The sequence below is a fragment of the Microcaecilia unicolor genome, chromosome 1 (assembly GCF_901765095.1).
Source record: "Microcaecilia unicolor chromosome 1, aMicUni1.1, whole genome shotgun sequence".
Classification (NCBI taxonomy): Eukaryota; Metazoa; Chordata; class Amphibia; order Gymnophiona; family Siphonopidae; genus Microcaecilia; species Microcaecilia unicolor.
The window spans coordinates 603,937,446-603,960,096 of NC_044031.1; the positions used below are offsets into that span (position 1 = coordinate 603,937,446).

At 40.7% G+C, this 22,651-nt stretch overlaps 1 protein-coding gene across 1 annotated transcript in view; it reads right to left on the minus strand.

Annotated features, from left to right (window-relative positions):
• Window positions 1–22,651, minus strand: part of PTK2 (protein tyrosine kinase 2) — a 714,868-nt gene that overhangs the window by 217,769 nt on the left and 474,448 nt on the right. The window contains 1 exon segment of the mRNA XM_030219604.1: window positions 18,574–18,778. Within this exon segment, the coding sequence (XP_030075464.1) occupies window positions 18,574–18,778 (205 nt within the window).

Here is a 22,651-nt window from a genome sequence, read left to right on the forward strand (position 1 = left end):
GTAATCTTTTTATTGGACTAATTTTAATACATTTTGGCTAACTTTCGGAGAACAAAACCCCCTTCCTCAGGTCAGGATAGGATACTGTAACAGTACTATACTATATTGACCTGAGGAAGGATGTTTTGGCCTCTGAAAGCTAAATCTATTAGTCCAATAAAATGGTATTATTTTATTTTCTATATTTGTTTTATTTCTATTTGTTAATTTGTAAAGTGGTGATTGGTATTTGTTAGTTTTTTTTCAAATTTACATCTGCTGTCTTTATATTTTGCACAGTACTAGGGGACATTTTCTGTTTCTGTGGTGTTGCATTGTATGCAGAGTCTGGCATCTTGGGGGTTCAGTTTAATTTTTGTCTAAATAGAACGTTTAAATATTACTACTTATTCTATAGTGGATTAGGGTGTATCTGTGTTTGTGAAAAATACATGGCTTTCAGTTGGCATTGACTGTACAGGATCGACGATCTGTACTATTCTGTCTGGTTTCATTTTACAATAGGTGAATTGATGTTCTAGTGCTCACTGTAGTGTTTTAAGATGTTTTCCTTTTCTTTGTGTGATTCGTAGAAATGACTGCTTATGGTATGGTAGAATTGCTCTATAGGTCCTGAGTGTTTTGTATTCTCGGCATACCTAGTACTGGATTTTGGAAGGGGGTGTTAAAAAATGACCGGGAGGGAGGGAGGGGGACCTTGGATCTGGGAGGGAGGGAGGCCTTGGAGCTGGGGGGAGGGAGGGAGGGGGGCCTTGGAGCTGGGGGCCTTGGAGCTCGTAGGGAGCGGCCCGGGAGCTCGGAGGGAGTGGTGGCCGGCCCTGGAACTAGGGTGGGGGCGGAGCAAGGATGGGGCAGGGCTAGGGTCCCATACTTGCTAAGACCGGCCCTGCAAGTACCTGGCAGAAACCTAAATAGTAGCAAGATTCCATGCTACCAATCCCAGGGCAAGCAATAGCTTCCCTATGTCTCAATAGCAGACATGACCCCTTCATTTGCAATGAAGCATATTTCATTCTATAATTTTTTTTCAGTTTTCATAACCATTTTCTACTTGACCTGATTGTAAACTTTTACTTGTTCTCTATCTTTAATACAAAAATGAATTTTATACAACTGCAAATAGCCAAATCAGCCTGTTCAATAAGATTACAACTGTGAATCAGGTTCCTACTGATAGTAATTTTATAAGGCGGTGTTTAAAGAGCCCATGTACTTACTTAGGCGCTATTTTATGAAAACACATAGGCACCTATGAATCTTTTCTAAATATTAGCACAACAAGCAGAAATGTTTATATTGTGCACACCTTGGTAGCAGGTGTAAATGTCTGTGCCTGGATTATTTAATATATGCATGTAAATTAGCATATTTTAAAATATATGTACATTTGTGAACTTCACCTTTGCTTTGCTCTGCCCTGCCCATACATGCCTATCAGCAAAGAAAGTGCCACTATCTCAACACACATACATTTACACTGGTCACACAATAAGCATCAAAATGACTATACAATTACACCCAGAACAACAACTATGTAGAACTTGAATGGGTTCACACAAAACTGTACTTTGAAAGTAACCTTTGTTTGGGGTGTATGGGCTTTGGATGCTCAGAAACAGATTTTTAGTTACTGAATTAAAATGATCTTAGGACTAGGTAAAAATAGAAAGGATAAAAAAGGGTGAAACTGAGCTTTGATCAGTCAAATTTAGTCCTTGATACCAGGCATTTGTTTCAGCACTGCTGAAACCCCATGCCTAAAACATTCAAGAATGTACCACAAAACAAAAACCAAATGGCTCTAAAAGTAGCTATTAAAATACTGTAAAATACCTCAGAAAACCTGCTTTCACAATGGAAAAGAAAATCTAAAGATGGAATAAAAAGCATGCCTTAGGATATTTTTGATCTTTCCTTCATAGACTTGACGCAGTCTGTGCAGTTAGCTGAATTCATATAAGGTCAAAAGCCAAATCTAGCAAATTTTTCTCAAGCTACAAATATTTTTAGCAACAACAAGTACAGAAATACTTTTGCTATGAACCATTCTCTGGCAATCCGAATGACACCACCATCAAATTTAATTCATCTTTCTAGAAAGCTTATTTCAGCTAGGAAGTATTTTAAGAATATTGTTACCAAACATATCAATTTTAAGTTTTATTTTTGTAAAACAATGTTATATTTTGTATATGCTTTCATAATATTAATCCATAGAGAAACTGAATGAGATTAAAATTTGTTTTCAATAATATAAAAAACTGCCTTATCTTCTGCTTTTACTACCAAACTGGAAGTCAGTTTGTAAATCTGTTAAAAATAAACAAGCACGATTTAACTTCACCAGACTATAAACAGATCATTCAGTTCCCATGACATATTAAGATCCCAGTGTACATACAAATCTCACTCAGTGATAGACAAATGACAATCTATATACAGTACACTAGCAATCAGGCAAATGTAAACCAAAATAACAGTGTTTAACTAATCTAAATAATTTGATTAGGGAGGAAAAAGCTTCAGGAAATCAGTCACCACTTATAATGGTAAACTCACTTATAATGGTAAACTGAAAGCTTCAACTGAAGCCATCATTAGAAAAAACTCCCAAATATTGCAACCTGGAAAATGGAATGGCGAGTGAGGTCATTAAATTTGCAGATGATACAAAACTATTCAAAGCTGTCAAAACACATATTGATTGTGAAAAATTACAGAAAGACCTTAGGAAACTGGAAGACTGGGCATGCAAATGGCAGATGAAATTTAATGTGGACAAACACAAAACATTAGGAAGAATAATCCGAATCATAATTACCTGATGATAGGGCCCACCTTAGGAGTCAGCAAGCAAGAAAAAGATGTAGGTGTCACTGTAGACAATATGCTGAAATCTTGTGCGGCAGTGGCCAAAAAAGCAAGCAAGATGCTAGGTATTATTGAGACAGCGTGGGCATAGAAATAATTCTATTTTAACTCTTCAGTCCTGTAAAGTGATGGAAGAATGCCAGGTGGTTTAGATTATTTAGAAGTCTAGCTTTTGCTGGGCTAAAGGTTAGAAAGGTCAGAGAGAGAAACTTTCTTTGACCCCTTGTGAGTGATGGATGGTTAAGGCTAGTTCATAGATATTATTTTACCACATCTGGAGGCCATTAAATCTTGAGGGGATCAGCAAAGCAAGACATACTGTAGTTTTAAAAGGATTAGTTTAAAATGCTGCTTAGAAGAAAATAGTTAGATTTTAGAAGTTCTTGATATGTAGAATTTGTCTTATAAGGAATTTTGATTTCTGCTTATTTTAGAATATGTTTTATTCTGTGTAATTAATAATTCTGTGTGGAATGTCTGTTCAACTCAGTGTTACTTTATAAGTAAGACTGCAGTTGAAAAGGTCATCATCTGGTTTGAATTATCCACAGTCCTAGCTAGTTCAATGTATGAAGCTAATAGGTGAAAAAGGTCAGAAAAAGTCAACTTACTTCCTTGATGGATTATAGTAAAATGTAGGACTGTATGCCATTAAGCAAGACTGGCCTCTTAGCCCCTAAATGAACCCAGTTTAAGCTATGACTGGGATTATGTGAATAATAATAAAATGTAAGAGTTCTGGTGCCCAATTGTCTAGTGTGAGGGGCCCCAGGTCATAGGTCAGTTAGGAAATATCAAACCTATGTAACTGATATTTTGGAAATATATGTATAGAAATGATTGGTTCAGACAGGGTAATTAATCTATTCTTTACCATCTGGAAAGTAAGGGGGGCTAGGAGGGGGTTAGAACTGTATATAACTGGGAGCAGAGGCAGCTTACGTTGGTACAGACAGAAGAAGGAGCTGAGAAGGAGAGAAGAGAACTGAAGAGGACAGACAGAAGCCACAAAGACACAGAGAGCTGAGAAAGAGAAGAAGAGACTTAATGCTGATGTCCTACTTTGTTTGCTGGCAAATAAAGAAGATTTCTCCCTCATTCTGGTGTGTGCTGTTTGACTCCTGAAGTACCACAGATTCTGCTAACACTAGTGGTAATTCCTGCAACATTATTAGGAAACAGATGCAAAATAGGATCAAGAATATTATAATGCCTCTCGCTCCATGGTGCAACCTCACCTAGAATACTGCGTTCAATTCTGGTTGCTTTATCTCAATAAAAGATACATCAAAATTAGAAAAGCTTCAAAGAAGAGCAACTAAAATGATAAAGGGGATGAAACTCCTCCCATATGAGGAAAAACTAGAGCCTAGGGTTCTGCAACTTGGAAAAAAGATGGCTGAAGGCGGAATATGACTGTGGTCTATAAAATCCTGAGTTGTGTAGAATGGGTAGAAGTGTGTTGATTTTTCATCTTTTAAAAAGTACAAAGACAAGGGGACACTCAATGAAATTGCAATAGAGGAAATATTTTTTTCACTCAAATAGTTAAGCTCTGAAACTCACTGCTGGAGGATGTGATAACAGCGGTTAGCGTATCTGGGTTTAAAAAAGGTTTGGACAAGTTCTTGGAGCAAAAATCCATAGTCGGTTATTGAGATGGACATGGGGAAGTCACTGCTTGCCCCAGGATTGGTAGCATGCAATGTTGCTACTAATTGGGTTTCTGCCAGGTACTTGTGACCAGTACTAGCCACTGTTGGAAGCAGGATATGAGTTAGATGGACCATTGGTCTGACCAAGTATGGCTATTCTTATGTGAAAACTATTCAACTTTTTAAGTAATATTAATCTTGGTTGAATACCCTCTGAAAACAATTATTGTAGTTCTGAAATTGGCAGTGAAGAGGGAGTGAAAACAGCTAACCATCCTCCCTTTTTTTGCATTTTGCTAGTAGAGAAAGTCACAAATTCAGGAGGAAGGCATTGGGACACGAGTGGTACCTCACTGCTATGAAGCCACATTTCAGTGACACAAATCAGTGAATTGGAATAAGTAGTAGCATCATGAATTAATGCAGTCTATTCCAGTAGATCCACTTGGTAAGATGGCCACACACTTTTGAGCTACTCTGCTGAACAGAATGTTCCCAGTCAGAAACACGCAGCCATGAGAGTCTGTGCTTTGTTATACTCTGAGCAGAGATACTGGATGCCACATCAAAAGTATCATAAGCGCTCCTGGCCAAGAATTTTTGACACAACTTCTGCTGCTTGACCAATTGGTGAAGTGACTCGGCCTGCTCCGACAACTTGCACAACAAAGTTTTGCAAGTGGATACTTTGGAAGAGCTGGTATGACTGTATTCGGGAGATGAGCATTGAAGCCGGGTACATCTTCCTCCCCAAAGAATCAAGGGTTCTAGCTTCTCTACCCAGGGGCGCAGAGGCATAGTCCCTGGAACTCATAGCTCTTTTGAGAGTGGATTCCACCACCACAGAATTGTGAGGCAACTGAGGCTTATCAAAACCAGGTGTACTGTGGATCTGATACTGGGTGTCGATCTTCTTGGCCATGACAAGGACTGACAGAGGGGACTCCCAGTTCCTACCAAGGACTTCGTGGAGTACCTCATGGAGAGGGACAGTCACAACCTCCCTAGGAGGAAAGGTGTAGTCCAGAACCTCGAGCATCATAGCCCTGGGCTCGTCCTCCATTTCAAAAGAAAGGGAATAGCTTCTGTCATTTCCTTAACAAAAGAAGGGAATGAGAGGCTCTCCGGAGGAGACTTTCTCATTTCAGGTGAAGGGGAGGGTTCAGAGGGAATTCCATAGGACTCATCTGAGGAAAAGTACCTTGGATCCTTACTCTGAATCTCATGAGCACTCCTCTTCGGTGTTAGAGAATACCTCCTGATGAGAGTGTCGAGACCAAACCTGCCTTGACGTGGGGGAACCATGCCCTCAAGAACAGTGTAGAGAAGTCGGCTCCCACTTCGACTCTGGCGAAGATTCCTCCACGGACGTCGAGGGAGTGCCGGAATTGTTGTCTGATGCCGCACTGCAGGCTGAGGGCCAATTGGGGCCGCAATGGTAGGCAAGGTAGGCAAAAGCACCCCCGATGCCCACAGTTGCATTAGGCCATCCAACAGTTCAGGGAGCAAGGTCCAGATGCACTCATCGTGGGCTGGCACTGGGAAAATTTGGGGTGCTGGTTCATGCGCAGGTTGCAGAGCTGCCGGTGTTGATGCGGGAGCTGGGTCTTGGCTGCTGGGACACTGAAGCATCAGCACCTTCTATATGGAGGGGGGCAGTAATTATTATGATTCTGAAGACCATTATGATCAGCTTGCCAAAAAGCAATGGGTACAAATTGAGAGGGAATGTCTTGGCCCCTTTGTCTGTATTTGATTTTTTAGGTAAGCTGTTGGGAGACTGGACTCTCAGGTTGGGAGAGCAAAGTATTTTGTTCACTCTTCATCACCATTCGTTGGCTGAAAGGGAGCCTAGCCACAACTGGGCATAAGCACCCCTATAGCTGTACGTGAGATTTTATGCCTTTTTCATCGATTTTACTCCCTTGTGGAAGTCATTAGAGGCATTAGATTTTGTCTACTGTAAACATTAATTGTCTAGGCGACTTTGCTCTCCCTACAACAATTACAGGATCTTATAGAATTAAAGATTCCATTTTTTTTCAATATTTTCAAATGAGAGATGTATTTCATAGTTCAACATTTCAGGCTAATCTGAATAGGAAACCTAAGAAGCTAGAGAATATTTTATTTAAATCCTTGCTTAGGAAAAATCTTTTAACCCCTATCTCCCAAAGTCTACAAGATTTGGTTATCCCAGTTCATCGGCCCTATCATCAGGCTTGGGAAAAATGATTGGGGGTAGCCTTGGGGGAAGATGATTGGAAATGGGTATATGAGTATATTGCTCACTGTTTGAAAGTTACAAATTATCAGCAGTTACAATATAAGTTAGTGTTACGGTTATATTGGTACCCTGCAAAAATCTCTTTAAAACAAGGGGAGAATAATGAGACATGCCATTGCTGGCGGAATTGTGGGCAAGTAGGGACTTATGAACATCTTTGGTGGGAGAGTCCCAAGAGTCAGACATTTTGGCAGAGGATTTGGAGGTTGGCGAGACAATGGAGTGGAGCGGATTGACAACTTAGCCCAGAGATTGTTGGGCTTCTTGCTGTGTGGGCCACCAGGGAGCAGTTGGTAGCGTCTCTGCTATTGGTGGCTCTGGGTCAATTCTGCTACTGTTAATAAAGACCTTGTTCAGGAAGACACTCATTGTGAGAGGACTTTTATTGGATCCACTGTGTGTTTTGCCTATCATTGGTGGCTCTATGACATTTGTGAGGGATCTGGTGGGTCCCAGGACTCGCCGGTGGTGCCTGATAAGTGCAGATATTAGGAAATATGAGAAAACAGATGCAGCGCTTAGTGGCCGGAAAAACCAATTTGATCTTAAATGGGCAAATGTCCCCTGTGAACATAGGGGGTGGAGGGGCTCCCAGATATGGTATGACTGCATATGGGGTTGGGTGGTTGGGGGATTATGAGAGTACAGATTGTGATATGTTGGAGAAGTTAGGGATGTATTTGAAGTTGCAATTGGAACCTCTGTTGCTGCCATGAAGTGGGGGGAAGGGTGGGGTGGTTAACTATTCATATTTATATGTAACTGTATTGTTATTTGGTTCTACTCTGGTACTCCTGCATACGTTTTCAATAAAAACTAAATAATAAAAAAAGAATGAATGCAGTCTCTGTATGTAGGGATTTGCAATTGAGAAATACCAATGAAAGCACAGAGAGGTACAAGGTGTTAGGAGCCCAACAAGATGTAAGGCTCTTGGCATTAGTGGAACCAGAGACCGCAGGAAAACAACATAACTAATTATGACAATAAATACAAAGAAAAAAATATTCTAAAATTAATATAATTGGGTTACTAGTCCAAATGTTAGCCCTACCTCACTTGGATTACTGTAACGATCTATTTCTTGGTATTAACTGTCAATATCAGAAAAAACTGCAAATCATACAGAATACTTTTCTCATACCAAGCAGCTCTTCTTAGTAAAGACGTTCAAATTTCTCTGTCGACTATTTCAAGTTATTTTCAGTTTCGCAAACATATTAAAACTTATTTAGAAAATCTGATTTGCAAACTAATAACTAGTAGTTTGTTTTTTTTAAAGCTTGAAATGTGTTTATTTGTAATCAATAGTTTGTAATTTCTGGAAAAGACCAGCTTCTTTTTACTGGAATCAGCTTTGAACCGAGAGGTAATAGCGGAATAGAAGCCATATTGTTATGTTTGGACATGTTCCTAGAGGAAAAGTCCATAGTCTGCTATTGAGATGGACACGAGGGAAGTCACTGCTTGCCCCGGGATTGGCAGCATGGAATGCTGCTACTAATAAGGTTTCTGCCAGATACTTATGACCTGGATTGACCACTGTTGGAAACAGGACACTGGGCTAGATGGACCATTGGTCTGACCCAGTATGGCTATTCTTATGTTCTGAAACTGATGGGAGATTTACTGTGGTTACTGGAACTGAAGATTCTCAGACCCAAGTTTTAGACTAGTACTCCATTAAACTGGTATCCTTAGATGCAAGGGATACTGAGCTGCAGAAATTAAATGGAGTGATGAGAAATAAAATATTTCAACACAGGAGATTAGAATATTTAGAGAAGAACACTCTTAGGTTTTTGAATTTTCCACAGTCTTCTTTAATCTCTCCTATTGATATGGTGTGTAAGTATTTGCAAGATGTTTTGAAAATGTCAACTGAGAAGCTTCTCCTGATTATGAGGGCAAAATATTTTTCTATGTTGGGCTGTTCTGGAGCTGTAAACTCACAATGAGGAGGTTCACCCGAGATGAAGTTGAAAGAATTTCTGGAATCCTCTTTAGAGTTTGTGACTCAAAGGACTACTTTGGTGGTTAACTTTGCTTTGGAGCTTGACTGAAATGTGGTGTTGCATCTTTACTTCCGAGTTATAAATGAATTGTTCTCAGGTTTTGAAATCAGGGTTTTTCTTATCTAGGGGCAGGGCTTTTTTTGAGGGGGTACTGAGTACAGGCACCTTTTCTATTGTCTGCTAAAATTGACCCATGGACCCCAAGTTTTAATGAATGAGCTAAGGTTCTACACACCAATTCTGCCTTGTCATAGATTCTGTGACTGATTGCAGGGGGCCTGGCCATTGTGGGGTGGATCCCTCAGTGATCACCTCAATCCTGACCTAGCATTTGAGTACCGGCACCTTTTTTGCTAGTAAAAACGTACTGTCTAGGGGCAACACAAAAGTGGCACCAAGAGTTCTTGGTTTTGCATCCTAGAGCTTTGGCACTGGGTGTTACCTATTTAGTTCATTGTCCTTGTACTTGTGTTATAACATTTGAGGGCAAATCTTATTTTTTTTTAAATCCTAAGCAATTACTAGAGTTTATTACTGAAAATGATTTTGGGATTCTGCCAGGTACTTGTTGGAAGCAAGGTACTGGGCTAGCCTGACCTATTAAGGCAGTTCTTATGTTCCTATGCATACTGTAACTTGCCCATCCAGACCTCCCAGCAAACTCTCTGTCTTTAATAAAATCTATTCATAGTTCAGCTGTATGGCTTTTCTTTTTCCAGTATCACTGCATCTATATATTCCTCTTTTCTCAAGTCTCCAAATGGGCTTCCTATCTACTTTTGCAGAGTCAAATCTTAATCACCTACACAAATATTCTGCAGCTCCTTACTATGTCTTTTGTCACTCTCTACTCCCCTCCCATTCAAACTCTTCTCATTGGGTAAGTTCACTCTTATTTTTGCCCTCTTCCACTGCCAACTCCAGACTCTGAGCTTTTCATCTTGCTGTACCATAAAGAAACTCAGAAGAAAAATTTTAACTTTCAACTCACAAGTTTCTTTGTTTGGTGCTCCCATAATCTAGGAGCCCAGACTTAAGTGCTTATCAAACGATTCCCTGCAATATTTTTTTGTTAATTTAAGAGGGGAACAAAGACCTCTGTAAAACACAGAAGAAAACAGCCAACAGGTTTGCCTCCATCATGCGCAAAGTACCTCCAAAAAAGTCAAGTGCATATTTATTCAAAGAAGGCTAATCAAGAATACCAAAGCTTATTTATAAAACTGAAATACTTAGCTTGGAGAAAAGCTGAACTTAAAGCACATCAAGATGTGAAGAAGCGTTCTACTCTCCCCAGTGTTGTCCACCATCCTGAGTTAGTGTGTAATATGTTCTCTAACAATTTTTCAAATTTAGTTTAAAAACCATCCTTAAGGCTGCTCTTAAATATTCAGCCCTTTTCTCCTGATCAAAATCTTGTTGGTTTTAAACCACGTTGTAAATAAGTTCCTCCAGTCTTTTGTTATTTATACTGCCATTTGTGGATACATCATTAGAGCCTACATAGGAAGGACTGTGATATATACTTGTATAGCACTACATACATCTAGTAACACTACAGAAATTAATTTACATCTCTACAATATTCCTTAGCCTTGGCTGATTTAGGGGATAGAAGATGAGCCAAGAATCAAACTCAGGTCCTTCTACACAGTAGTGTATGGTACTACCACCATGTCATGAGTAAGGCATAGAAAAAATAATGTAAAATAATTCATGAAATATGCCACCATGTTAATAAGGTATAAACTATTATAGGACATGAAAATGGATAGATCTGGTACCAAATTCCTCTCTATCATCATACACACCAAGCATAATTCCCCAGATGTTCTGGAATAGAAATAAGCAACAACTCAAGTGTATTGGGAAAATGGGAAGAATATGTAATGCTTTCTTGGGATAAAAAAAATTAAAGAGAGGATATTACAGAATCATAGAACATAACAGAAAAATATCATACAGTCCATTTAGTCTGCCCATACAAATCAACCTCTTAGTTCTGCAACCCATTCATCTTCCTCAGAGATCCTTTGTGTTTCTCCCACACTATGAAATTCAGATACTGTCCTTGTATTCACTACCTTCCTGCTCATCCTATAACCCCTCATTCCAGAGCTTTCCTTCAGTCAAAAGAAGCTGGCATCATGGGCCTTAAAAATATTTGAACGCATCTACCATATTTCCCTGCCCCACCTTTCGTAGGTATGTGTATATTTGTTTTCAGACCAATGGTAAAACGCATTGAATGAGGGCCTTTTTAGTTCATATATCTTTAATCAAAGCAAATGGATGGGAGGGAAGAATACGCTGAATCCTCATTTGTGCTATTTGTTTTTCGCAGCAAGGTGTGGTCCACAGGGCAAGATACAATAGAGAGAGTCTGTGAGGGGTAGAAGGCTGAATCATGGGTTACTTCACCAATCATGCTGAAACGATTATGAAAAGAAGCCAAAAAATATATATTCCTGCCTTCCTTATCTGAAATCCAATGGGTGATCATGTCAGCAGCTGAGCAGGAAAAAGAAGTCACCACACCAATAAAGAACCATTTTCTGTCAGGTATTGTCAGAAAAGGAAAGCGATTCTTTTGTAGCCGAATCAGAAAAAAATTTGCTTTGCTGATGTGGAAAAGGTGTAAAAAAAGAATTAAAAAAAAAAAAACAACCATATAATCCAAACATTCAACTCCGTGACTCAAAAAGATCAGAGAAGTGAAAGTAAAAATATTTCAGGCTTTCTACTTGTGGCTGGCTGGCTGCAGGGCTACACTGTCAACAGGAAAGTGAGTGAAAACTGCAGTTACACAGCATTACTGTAATCTCTCTCAGAAACAGAAAGAACTGAATTGTAAAAATCTCTCATCCTCTAGCTCCACAGAAAAGGAACCCATAAAGAGTACAGACAGACAGATGAATGACTGTCGGTTCTGCCTGTATATCCTATCACTATAACATCTTTAAAGCACTGCCAAATGTATGCAGAGCTGTACAAACTCATAAAAGACATAGATCTTATTCCATAGTGCTTACAAGCTATTATGATCAAATTAAAAAAAGCATAGGTATGGAAATGGTGCTAAAATCAGAAGAGGTAAGGCAGTTGAGAGATCCAGGGCCAACTACATCACTAGTGGAGAGGAACTGAAAGGGTAGGCTATGAGTACAACTCCAACTATGTTATGAGCCCATCAACTACACTAAAGTCACCTGGAACTGGTCTGTCACCAACAAATTGAGCTTAAGCGCAGAAGAATCTGAGGTCTCGATTACTGTCTATGCTGTCTGTCAGACAGCATAATACAGCTTAAACTATATGGTATTAAACTTGTTAAAAAAGAAAGAGATCAAACAATCTTGGCATCCATCTAGAATTAAATCTGAATCTTCACTATCTGATGACATTTTTCATCACTTACGCTTTATATCAGCTCTGGTGAATTAGGAAGGTAAAGCCATTCTTCAACACCTCTCAGTTAGTCATTCTTATACAAGTCCTGTTCACACAGCTGCTGTTGTGTTATATCCAGTGTGTTTTTTCTAGCAAAAAAGGTGCCAGTACTCAAATGCTACGCTACCTTCAAAGTTGGGGTGATCACTGAGGGACCCACCCCACAATAGCCAGGCCCCCTACAACCAGTCACAGACTCTATGACAAGGCAGCATTGGTGTGCAGATCCTGAGCTCTTTCATTAAAACTTGGGGTCCATGGATCAAATTTTAGCAGACAATGGAAAAGATGCCAGTACTCAGTACCCCCAAGTACCCCATCAAAAAAAAGTCCTGGTTATATCCAAAATCCAAGTAGAACCCTGCCCTGACTCAATCAGGGTTCCTCAAAAACATGTCTTAGCTTTCTGAAGAATGGATCATTCAACTGTTGAAGCTTTCACCTCTCCACTGACCCAATAGTACAACAGACTTTTAGGATCCTGAGCAGCTAGTTGAAATTTCAACTGGTGTCACAACCTGAGAACACACTTTGCTACTTATGACTTAAAGACGCCTATAGGCTCCCACTCTCCTCAGGCAGTACACTCCAGAGGCACTGCCCATAAGAAGCAGTGTCTTTACTGTCTCAAAGTTGCCAATATATAAAGTATCAAGACAAGCTGCAGAATCCTTGGAGTGTGATGTCAGGCTCCAGTTAGGCACAAGCTGGAGAATCCTTGGAGTGTGATGTCAGGCTCCAGTTACGCACAGCCTGAGCAATATTCCAGGTTACGTGAAGCATACAAAATAAACTTGGTGCACAGCAGATGATTGAGAGTATTATTTGCTGGCAAGAACTTTGGCAATATCTTCTCAGTAACCAAAAGAGGATTCATTTTAGAAGTGTAGGTTCTTGCACAATTTCTGAAGTGGTGCCAGGGGTTGGCTACCTGATTAGAAACAGGCTTTGGCATACAGCCTACGACCACAGGTTCTCAACGGATATCCAGCAGAATAAAAACTGGCTTCTGAATAGGAGACAGGCGCTGAGAAGCACCCCCTACTAGCAAAAGCTCAGGCACCAAGTACAGGAAAACAGGAAGTGGCTCTTAAGTAGGAGCCAGATATTGGTGGGAGCACCCTGCTGGTACAAGTATGGTTGTTAGAATAACTAGCGCTGATTCTCTTCTTAAGAGCAGGGGTGCCAGACTGCCTTCTATAAAGCACAGGTTCAGGCACAGTGCTCTAAATGACTAAGTTCACACGAGCAAGTAATATTAAATCAGAAAATCCAACAAAAACAACAGCACATGTGAAATTACACTGAATGAGAAAAAAAATCTTCACACTCACAAAAACTACTACTACTACTTATTTCCATAACGCTACAAGACGTACACAGCGCTGTACACTTGAACATGAAGAGAAAGTCCCTGCTCGACAGAGCTTACAATCTAATTAGGACAGACAAACAGGACAAATAAGAGATAAGGGAATAAACTAAGGTGGGGATGATAAAATACGGGTACTTAACAAGTGAGTAAGTGTTAGGAGTTAAAAGCAGCATCAAAAAGGTGGGCCTTTAGCCTAGATTTGAAGATGGCCAGAGATGGAGCTTGACATATTGGCTCACGGAGTCTATTCCAGGAGAAAAAGTGGAGAAAAAAAAAGACCTCAGTAAAGCTACTCAAGCCAACCAAGTTTTAAGGCTTAAACACAGCTCACCATCACAGGTCTAAAAAAAAAAAAAACAACCCTCCACTCTATCAAAGTGTTAAGAAGGTTTTTTTCAAATCTCAAACAGAGTAAAAAAAAACAACACATTTTCATCTACAGGAACAAAAACTTTGATTATAAACATTGTAATCCAAAATCGATTATTTTGTAATCCACTTACCTCATATACTGTCTTATCATCAGATTTGGAGGTACACCAGCATATCCAAAGATCCCCAATACCTGACAGGGATTCCCCATTTTGTTGAAGCTGCATCAGTAACATTGAGGGGCATAATCAAACGGCGCCGGCGAAATCGATCGCCGGCGCCACAACAGCTGGCCGGAACCGTATTATCGAAAAAGATGGCCGGCCAACTTTTGTTTCAATATTACGGTTGGGGCCGGCCAAATGCCACAGATCGCCGGGTTTGAGATAGCCGACTTTGTTTTTCAGCGATAATGGAAACTGGAACAGGCCATCTCAAACCCGGCCAAATGCCAGCATTCGTAGTGCACTGGTACTTCTGGATGTTTAGATCTTGCTGATCAGTTATGTTATGACTTACTTGTTCGGGAGTGCTGTATTTTGTGAAACTGTTTTGAGAAATGTTCAAGAAAGACTTCATACAAATGAAAAAAGTCCCTGCAGTGCATTTTCCCTTGATGGCCGTCCCTGACGTGCACTTCCCTTAATAGCCGTCTTTCTCTCCGAAAGTGCACTTCTCTTAATGGCCGTCTTTCTCCCTGAACAGGGAAATCAAAAGTTTTTGCACACTGCTTTTTTTGTAGTAACAGTGGGATTTGAACCAGCCACCTCTGCATTGCAAGACCAGTGATGTAACCACTTGGCCACAGCTCCACTTACTTGGGTGTCCCTCCCTTTTGATTATACCCCTCCAGGTCTCTCTCAGCCACTCACAGACAGCTTAACGCACTGTGATTGGCCGAGAGAGACCTGAAGGGGTATAATCAAAAGGGAGGGACATCTAAGTAAGTGGAGCTGTGGCCAAGTGGTTACATCACTGGTCTTGTAATGCAGAGGTGGCTGGTTCAAATCCCACTGTTACTACTAAAAAAACTGAGAGTAAAAATTGTTTTGATTTCCCTGTTCGGGGAGAAAGACGGCCATTAAGAGAAGTGCACTTTCGGAGAGAAAGACGGCTATTAAGGGAAGTGCACGTCAGGGACGGCCATCAAGGGAAAATGTACGGCAGGGACTTTTTTAATTTGTATGAAGTCTTTCTTGAACATTTCTCAAAACAGTATCACAAAATACAGCACTCAAGAACAAGTAAGTCATAACATAACTGATCAGCAAGATCCTTTTTTTTTTTTTTTAACGAGCTGGCCGACTGGCTTCCCCTCCTAGGAAGGAAATGTTTTAAAGTTTTTTTTTGGGTGGGAGGGGGTTGGTGACCACTGGAGGAGTATGGGGAGGTCATCCCCGATTCCTTCCGGTGGTCATCTGGTCAGTTTGGGCATCTTTTTGAGACTTGGTCGTGAAAATAAATAGACCAAGTAAAACCGGCCAAATGCTCATCATCGCCGGTTTTCTTTTTTCCATTATCAGCTGAAGCCGGCCATCTCGTAAGCACACCCACATCCCGCCTTCACTACCCTGCCGACACTCCCCCTTGAAGTTTAGCCGCCTCCGCGACGGAATGCCGGCGAGTGTGTCCAAAAATTGGCTTTCGATTATACCGATTTGGCCGGTTTTAGGAGATGGCCGGCCATCTCCCGATTTGTGTCGGAAGATGGCCGGCTATCACTTTCAAAAATAAGCTGGATAGCAACATAATAGATGACAGCAGAAAAAGACCTGCACGGTCCATCCAGTCTGCCCAACAAGACAAACTCATATGTGCTACTTTTTGTGTATACCTTACCTTGATTTGTACCTGTCCTTTTCAGGGCACAGACCGTATAAGTCTGCCCAGCACTATCCCCGCCTCCCAACCACCAGTCCCGCCTCTGGCACAGACCGTATAAGTCTGCCCAGCACCATCCCCAAAATAGATGACTTTTAAAAGTCAGAGGGAGGGGGCCTGGAACTCGAAGGGAGGAGGAGGGAGGAGGGAAACAAACTCCCGGTGGGTGGAATATTGGGGGTGCTCGAGCACCCAAAGCACCCACGGAGTTGGCGACTATGGAGTGAGAAGTTTGTATCAAGAGTAGAGTGAAGATCACGTATCAAAAAGGGCAAAACAGATTCCGTTTCATGATAGTGGCGAAAGCCAGCTTGGTGAAGGTGGATAAAGCATCTTCAGAGAAGCAATATAGAGGAGAATTCACAACCCTCTAAGTATGCTTAGATAGCATAGGTTTGAAATTGGATGATAGTTAATAGGGTCACCGGGATCAAGGTGAGGTTTTTTGAGGCTCAGACAGACCACAGCATGTTTCTAGCATGAGGGAGCAGCCTACAGACAAATTATTGTTAATCAGAGAGAGAATCAGTCGGAGAAGATCATGCTGGGAGAGGTTATACCAGCTATGAGGAATAGGATCAAGAGAAGAAAAACTGGACAGTTAAGAAATGGTGTATTTTTAAGGAGGACAATGAGAGTGACGTAAAGAAGAGACAGAGGACAGCAGAATGGGGCCGATTAGAACAAGAACCCGAGAAGAGGATAGAGGGGAGGGGGCAAAAGGAACAAGAGGGGGCAAGGGGGAGAGAAGAAAGGGAAGCTATTAATGAAAAAATCTTCCATGAAAAAGAATTAGCTAAGAGATCAGCAGAGGGAACCAAAGAGGGACCTAACCTGTTAAGATGGAAGGACAGATCCGACATGAATTTGAAAAGGAGTTTAGAAGGTTTAACCGGTGAAGGAGCTCCTTAAAGTAAGATTTCTTAGCTTTTTTGAGCTGATCATTGTAGATACGGACTCGGAGTTCCTGCTTGCAAAGCAGGCGGGCATCAGACGTTCAAAGCTTACGCCAAAGCCTCTCTGCATGTCTGAGCCTCTTTTTGCAAGGGCGGAGCTCAGGATTATACCAAGGAGATTTAGGGCAAGGAAGGGCAGAACCAGGTATTGACTTAGAAAAAGACTCCATGGTTGGATCATGCTTCTGTTTGTGTTGTATGGGTTCAGTGGAGGGAGGGGGGTTAGGGTGGGGGGAGGGGAGAAGAAAAAGACTCCATAGCTTTGCTAAGGCTAGGATTCCAGCAACACACAATCTTCAAGTGGAAGAGAAGACAACGAATTTGGGAGACTTGGAGAGGTGGGAACAGGAAGAAGGGTCAAGGGAACAAAAATTAGGTTGAGTGCAACGGGGAGTAGAAGAACGCAAGACAGTAGTCTTCAGAGAGATGCAAAAATGGAGGTGGAAGCAAGGGTCACATACATAAAGGTGACAAGAAAATGCTGCTCACCACCTAGTTTGTGTCGCTGTTCTCAGGGGTGTGGGGGGGGGGAGAGAGAATGGACCCCAGAAAAGAAAGAGAGATAATGGACCTGGTGGAAGAGGAGTGGAAGGGAAGGAAGAGAAAGGGAGAGATGCTGGATTTGGGGATGGGAAGGAGGGTGGGGGGGAACAGGTATGGGATTTGATATACTGCCCTTCTGTGGTTACAATCAAAGAGGTTTACATATTATATACAGGTACTTATTTTGTACATGGGGCATTGGAGGATTAAGGGGCCCTTTCACCAAGGAGTGGTAGGGCTACCGTACGGCAAAACAGCACTACGGCCGGGTGCGCCCAGGTGCCCTGTGGTAGTTTTGATTTTGCTGCATGCCGTTTCCCACACTAGAAAATAACTTGTATTTTTTTGTGGGGGGGGGGGGGGGGGGGGGGGGAGTAGGTGTCCTGGTGGTAAATTGGGCAGCATAGGCATATTGCTGCACGCTGACTGATTACCAAACAAGTACTGCATAAGCCCTTACCGCCTTCTAACTAGTAGGCAGTAGGGGCTCAGGCGGAAATGGCCATGTGCTAATCTGGAAATTAGCGTGTGCCCACTAATACAAAAAATTGAAATGTGGCCATTTCCGAGCTGCACTAAAAAGTGGCTGGAGCCCACAGGAAACCCACATATTATAACTACCACCGGCCACTTTTTAGCACGGTTTAGTATAAGGACCCCTATGTGACTTTCCCCCAGCCACAAAGAGCTGTAGCAGGAAATAAGTAAAACACCTTTAATTGCACGATTAACAATTTTAATCAAACTGCAGTCCTAAAACAACAAAACTGAAAACGTATCTCCAGTTAAACATAACAGCAGTTACGTCAACAACTATACAAAGCAAGATAGCCTATCATGAAGGAGGAAAAATATTCTGCCACAAATAGTGGCCTACCAAAGGCTTAAATGTGAAATCAACAAATCAATCAATAACAAAAAATAAACATGAAAGAAAACAAAAAAAAAATGTCAATCTACAATTCCCATGGGACTTTGTTTCAAAGGAATGATGTACACATGGTGCTTTGTGTTACTGGAACAGATTTTCCTACACAAGAACAATATGGCAGAATATTCTCTGGTGAACAATCCACATAGGCTGAGCACTTATACGTAAAAGTGTGTTAGAAACTATAATGAATCAATAAAAGAAAAAAGGACTCAAACTCTCAATTAATCAACTCACCTAAGTTGTGCTTTAAGTTCAGTGAATCTTGGTCTCCTGCTGGGGTCATAAGCCCAACACTTTGTCATAAGGCTGTAGAGGGTGGGAGGACAGTTTGGAGGCATTGGTAACCGCTCACCATTCTCAATTCGACCAATCACATCATTGTTCTTCACGCCTTGAAAAGGCTTCACACCATACATTAAGATTTCCCACTTACAAACACCTATGAAAATTTTTAAAAACTGTTAAAATTTTCTATAAAATAATTATTCAAAATTTGCTGTTTAATGAAATTTAAAAATATGAATAATAAGGTTTTGCAAGGTACCAGAAATATTTATTCCAAAGTAAATTAGCCTTTTTAAAAGGTTAATGTTTGCAACAACCCCTCCAGTTTTCTCACTCATACAACCACACAATGCTGTCATGTACTTCCTACCCCTTCTAACTTCTTCCTGCCTCCTCCAATCCGTTTGGTGGCAGTTTGGTGTCTTGGGCCTATCCTCCTCCTTCTTCCCCGTTGCCAATGCTCGAGTGTCATGGTTTGAACCTTTAAGTCAGTGCACTGTGCTGTTCAAAATGCACCATGCCGGCTCTTGGTACCAGAGGAGAATGATGCAGTTTGAGGTGCTACATAATGGCTTCTGCTGTCTTAAGAAGTTATTGCTGACGACACTGTTTTAATTTACACTAAGCTTAGTTTCTATCACATCCTGCCTGTTCCATTGGCCAAAGGAAATTATGTGGTAAGAAAAGATTGTGCAGTCCCTACTTTGGGAGATGAGAGGCACTAACTATATGTATTCATATGTAGGTCCTTACCTTTCATTTCATATGGTTTGCAAGACAGGACTGCCTATACCTTGTATGCACACAGATGTTAACATCATCTGCACAAAAAGATATGTTTCTTTCTAGTCCTCTGCAAGATTGTCTATAAAAATATTGAAGAGCATCAAACTCAGGACTGAGCTCTCAAGCAGTCATCTGGTATTCTACTTCTTAGGAGTAAAATGAAGTTGCTAACATTAACACATGTTTTCCAAAGATGGAAGTTAATGAGTGCACAAATGGATCACATGACTGCACCTGGCACCCAACAGACGGATTTTTCCAGAACTTTCTGGACAGGCCTACAAGCTGCATACATGTGTAAATGGCAATTTCAAAAAGACACTATTTATTTTATGCTTTCTTGTATCCCGCTGTTCTCCAAAACAGATTTCGGTTCAAAGTGGCTTACAGTTTACAGTTAGGTGAAATTACAATTACGGTTCATAGTTAGGAGGTAGAAAGGACATTGATAGTTTATATAATTAGATTTGGAATTTTTGAGGTAGGTTTTTATTTCTTTTCTGGGATGTAGTTAGGACATGGCGATCCACACCACAGAAATTTTAAGAGGCGCATGACATATATGTTTATGGGAACAAATTTCCCCGTCAAGCATTACATAAGCTAAATGGCAAGCACAGATTTCAAAAAAGTGCTTCCTTTGACCAAGGATTAAGGAAGTAATTCTCCTTAATGCTCTGTTGCTGATTTCTGACTCCCAACTGAAAGTAAATAAAAAATTTGTTCTCATTAATTGGTAGCACTTACACATCTAGGTTTGTAAAATGAGAAAGCTACACATGGAAGTGGTGTCATTTACATGTGGAAGTTGTGAAATCACTTCTTCCAAAGTGAAGTGACATTTCCACGTGAAAGCTCATGGGATTATGCTGCTTATTTTTTCCATGTGCTTATAAAATAGCTGCATTAATACAAGTCTCTTCGGCTAATTATATCACTAGTGGGAGTCCAAAATTTATATCCTTACATATTATCAATGACTCCCTCTCCTCTGTTCATCTGTCAACCACATATATTCATACAGTCTTTGGAAAATATCTTGTGGTAACTTAGGAACCTCAGCTGTGCATATTGCCAACTCAACTTTATGGCAATAAAACTTGCACACAACTCTTCATCGGCTCACCATGATGCCACATTTTTATATATACTTTTCTTCTTTTATATAAATTCTTTTAACTCTATGTTCAACACTCATCTTATTTCAAAAAATCGGACCCAGGGGTTGTTATTAACGTCTGACATGCACGTTTCGCCCTTCCCCAGGGCTGTCTCAAGGACTGACCCCTTTTGCCGTCTTAGCGCCAGCTCTACTTAAATAAGCAACTGATTTCAGTAGATTTAAGTAGAGCTGGCGCTAAGACGGCGAAAGGGGTCAGTCCTTGAGACAGCCCTGGGGAAGGGCGAAACGTGCATGTCGGACGTTAACAACCCCTGGGTCCGATTTTTTGAAATAAGATGAGTGTTCAAGCATAGAGTTAAAAGAATTTATATAAAAGAAGAAAAGTATATATAAAAATGTGGCATCATGGTGAGCCGATGAAGAGCTATAAAATAGCTGCTACAGCTGTGTGCGTCAGTAAATGCATGTGTACTCCTGCATGTCCTTATAGATATTTTATTGAGAGCCTTTTGTAAAATATTTCACATGAGCCCGTACCCTCAGGCAATCCAGCTGATGCATAACATAAAAATAGCCACACTGGGTAAGACCAATGGTCCATTTACCCTAGTATCTTGCTTACAACAGTAGCCAATCCAGATCATAAGTACCTGGAAGAAATCCAATTAGTAGCAACATTCCATGCTACCAATCCCGGTGCAAGCAGTGGCTTCGCCCATGTCTCTCTCAATAGCAGACTAGGGACCTTTCCTCCAGGACCTTGTCCAAACCTTTTTTAAACCCAGATATGTTAACTGCTGTTACCACATCCTCTGGCAGCGAGTTTTCAAAGCTTAACTATTCTTTGAGTGAAATTTTTTTTTCCTCCTATTTGTTTTAAAAGTATTTCATCGAGTGTCCCCTGGTCTTTGTACTTTTTGAAAGAGTGAAAAATTGATTCACTTGCACTCATTCTACACCACTCAGAATTTTATAGATCTCAATCATATCCCCCCTCAACCGTCTTTTCCAAGCTGAACAATCCTAACCTCTTTAACCTTTCCTCATATGGGAGGAGGTCCATCCCCTTTTTCATTTTGGTCGCTCTTTGAAACTTTTCTAATTCTGCTACATTTTTTTTGTGATACTACGATCAGAACTGAACACAGTTATCAAGGTGAGCTCGCACCATGGAGCGAATATACAGAGGCATTATAATATTCTGTGTCTTATTTTGCATCCCTTTCCTAGCATCCTGTTTGCTTTTTTGGCTGCTGCTGCACACTGGGCAGAAGATTTCAGCGTATTGTCTACAATAACACCTAGATCTTTTTCTTGAGTGCTGACTACTAAGGTGGACTCTAGCATCAAGTAACTATGATTCTATGGCTACAGGGTGGGAGTCCCAATTAGGCATGTCTGTAGATTGAATATCAGAACTGATGTCAAGAACTTGTTTGTTTGTGACGTCAGAGGATGGCATAACTATAGACTGGGTCTGACATTCAGAAACTGCACAGATTTGTTATTCGTACAAAATATCATGCAATGCCTCTAATAGAATATTTGAGCTCTTTGAGCAGGGACTGTCTTTCTTCTATGTTTGTGCAGCGCTGCGTACGCCTTGTAGCGCTATAAAAATGCTAAATAGTAGTAGTAGTAGTAGTAGTAGTAGTAGTGATTCCTCAAATTACTCAAAACAGGATCAAACTGGTAACTATACCATCAAATTCAAAAACCAGTTTGTAATTGGACCATTTCACTCGCAGATTAAGCACTTCTTTTACACATTAAAGGAACGCAAAGCTTCTCAGTGAGACCATTAATTCCTGAACACACTCTCCTCTACTGGCTACATCTCAACTATATCAGGAGCAAAATTCCTTGCTTGCCTTAATTGAAATAAATAGTTAAGAATTAGATTACACATTTTTTCTGTTGGAACGTCTTGGACACTTTTACTCACAGATATTGTTGATATTTATACAAAGGGTTTTTTTTTGAGGAACCAATGATTTTTCTCCCTAGAGGGAGTTTTTTTTCATTGATTTGTTTTTTACCCTTTGCAGATTAGTACATGAACCAATGATAAAATTTTGCTCCTGACATAATTGAGTCGTAACCAGTAGAGGAGTGTGT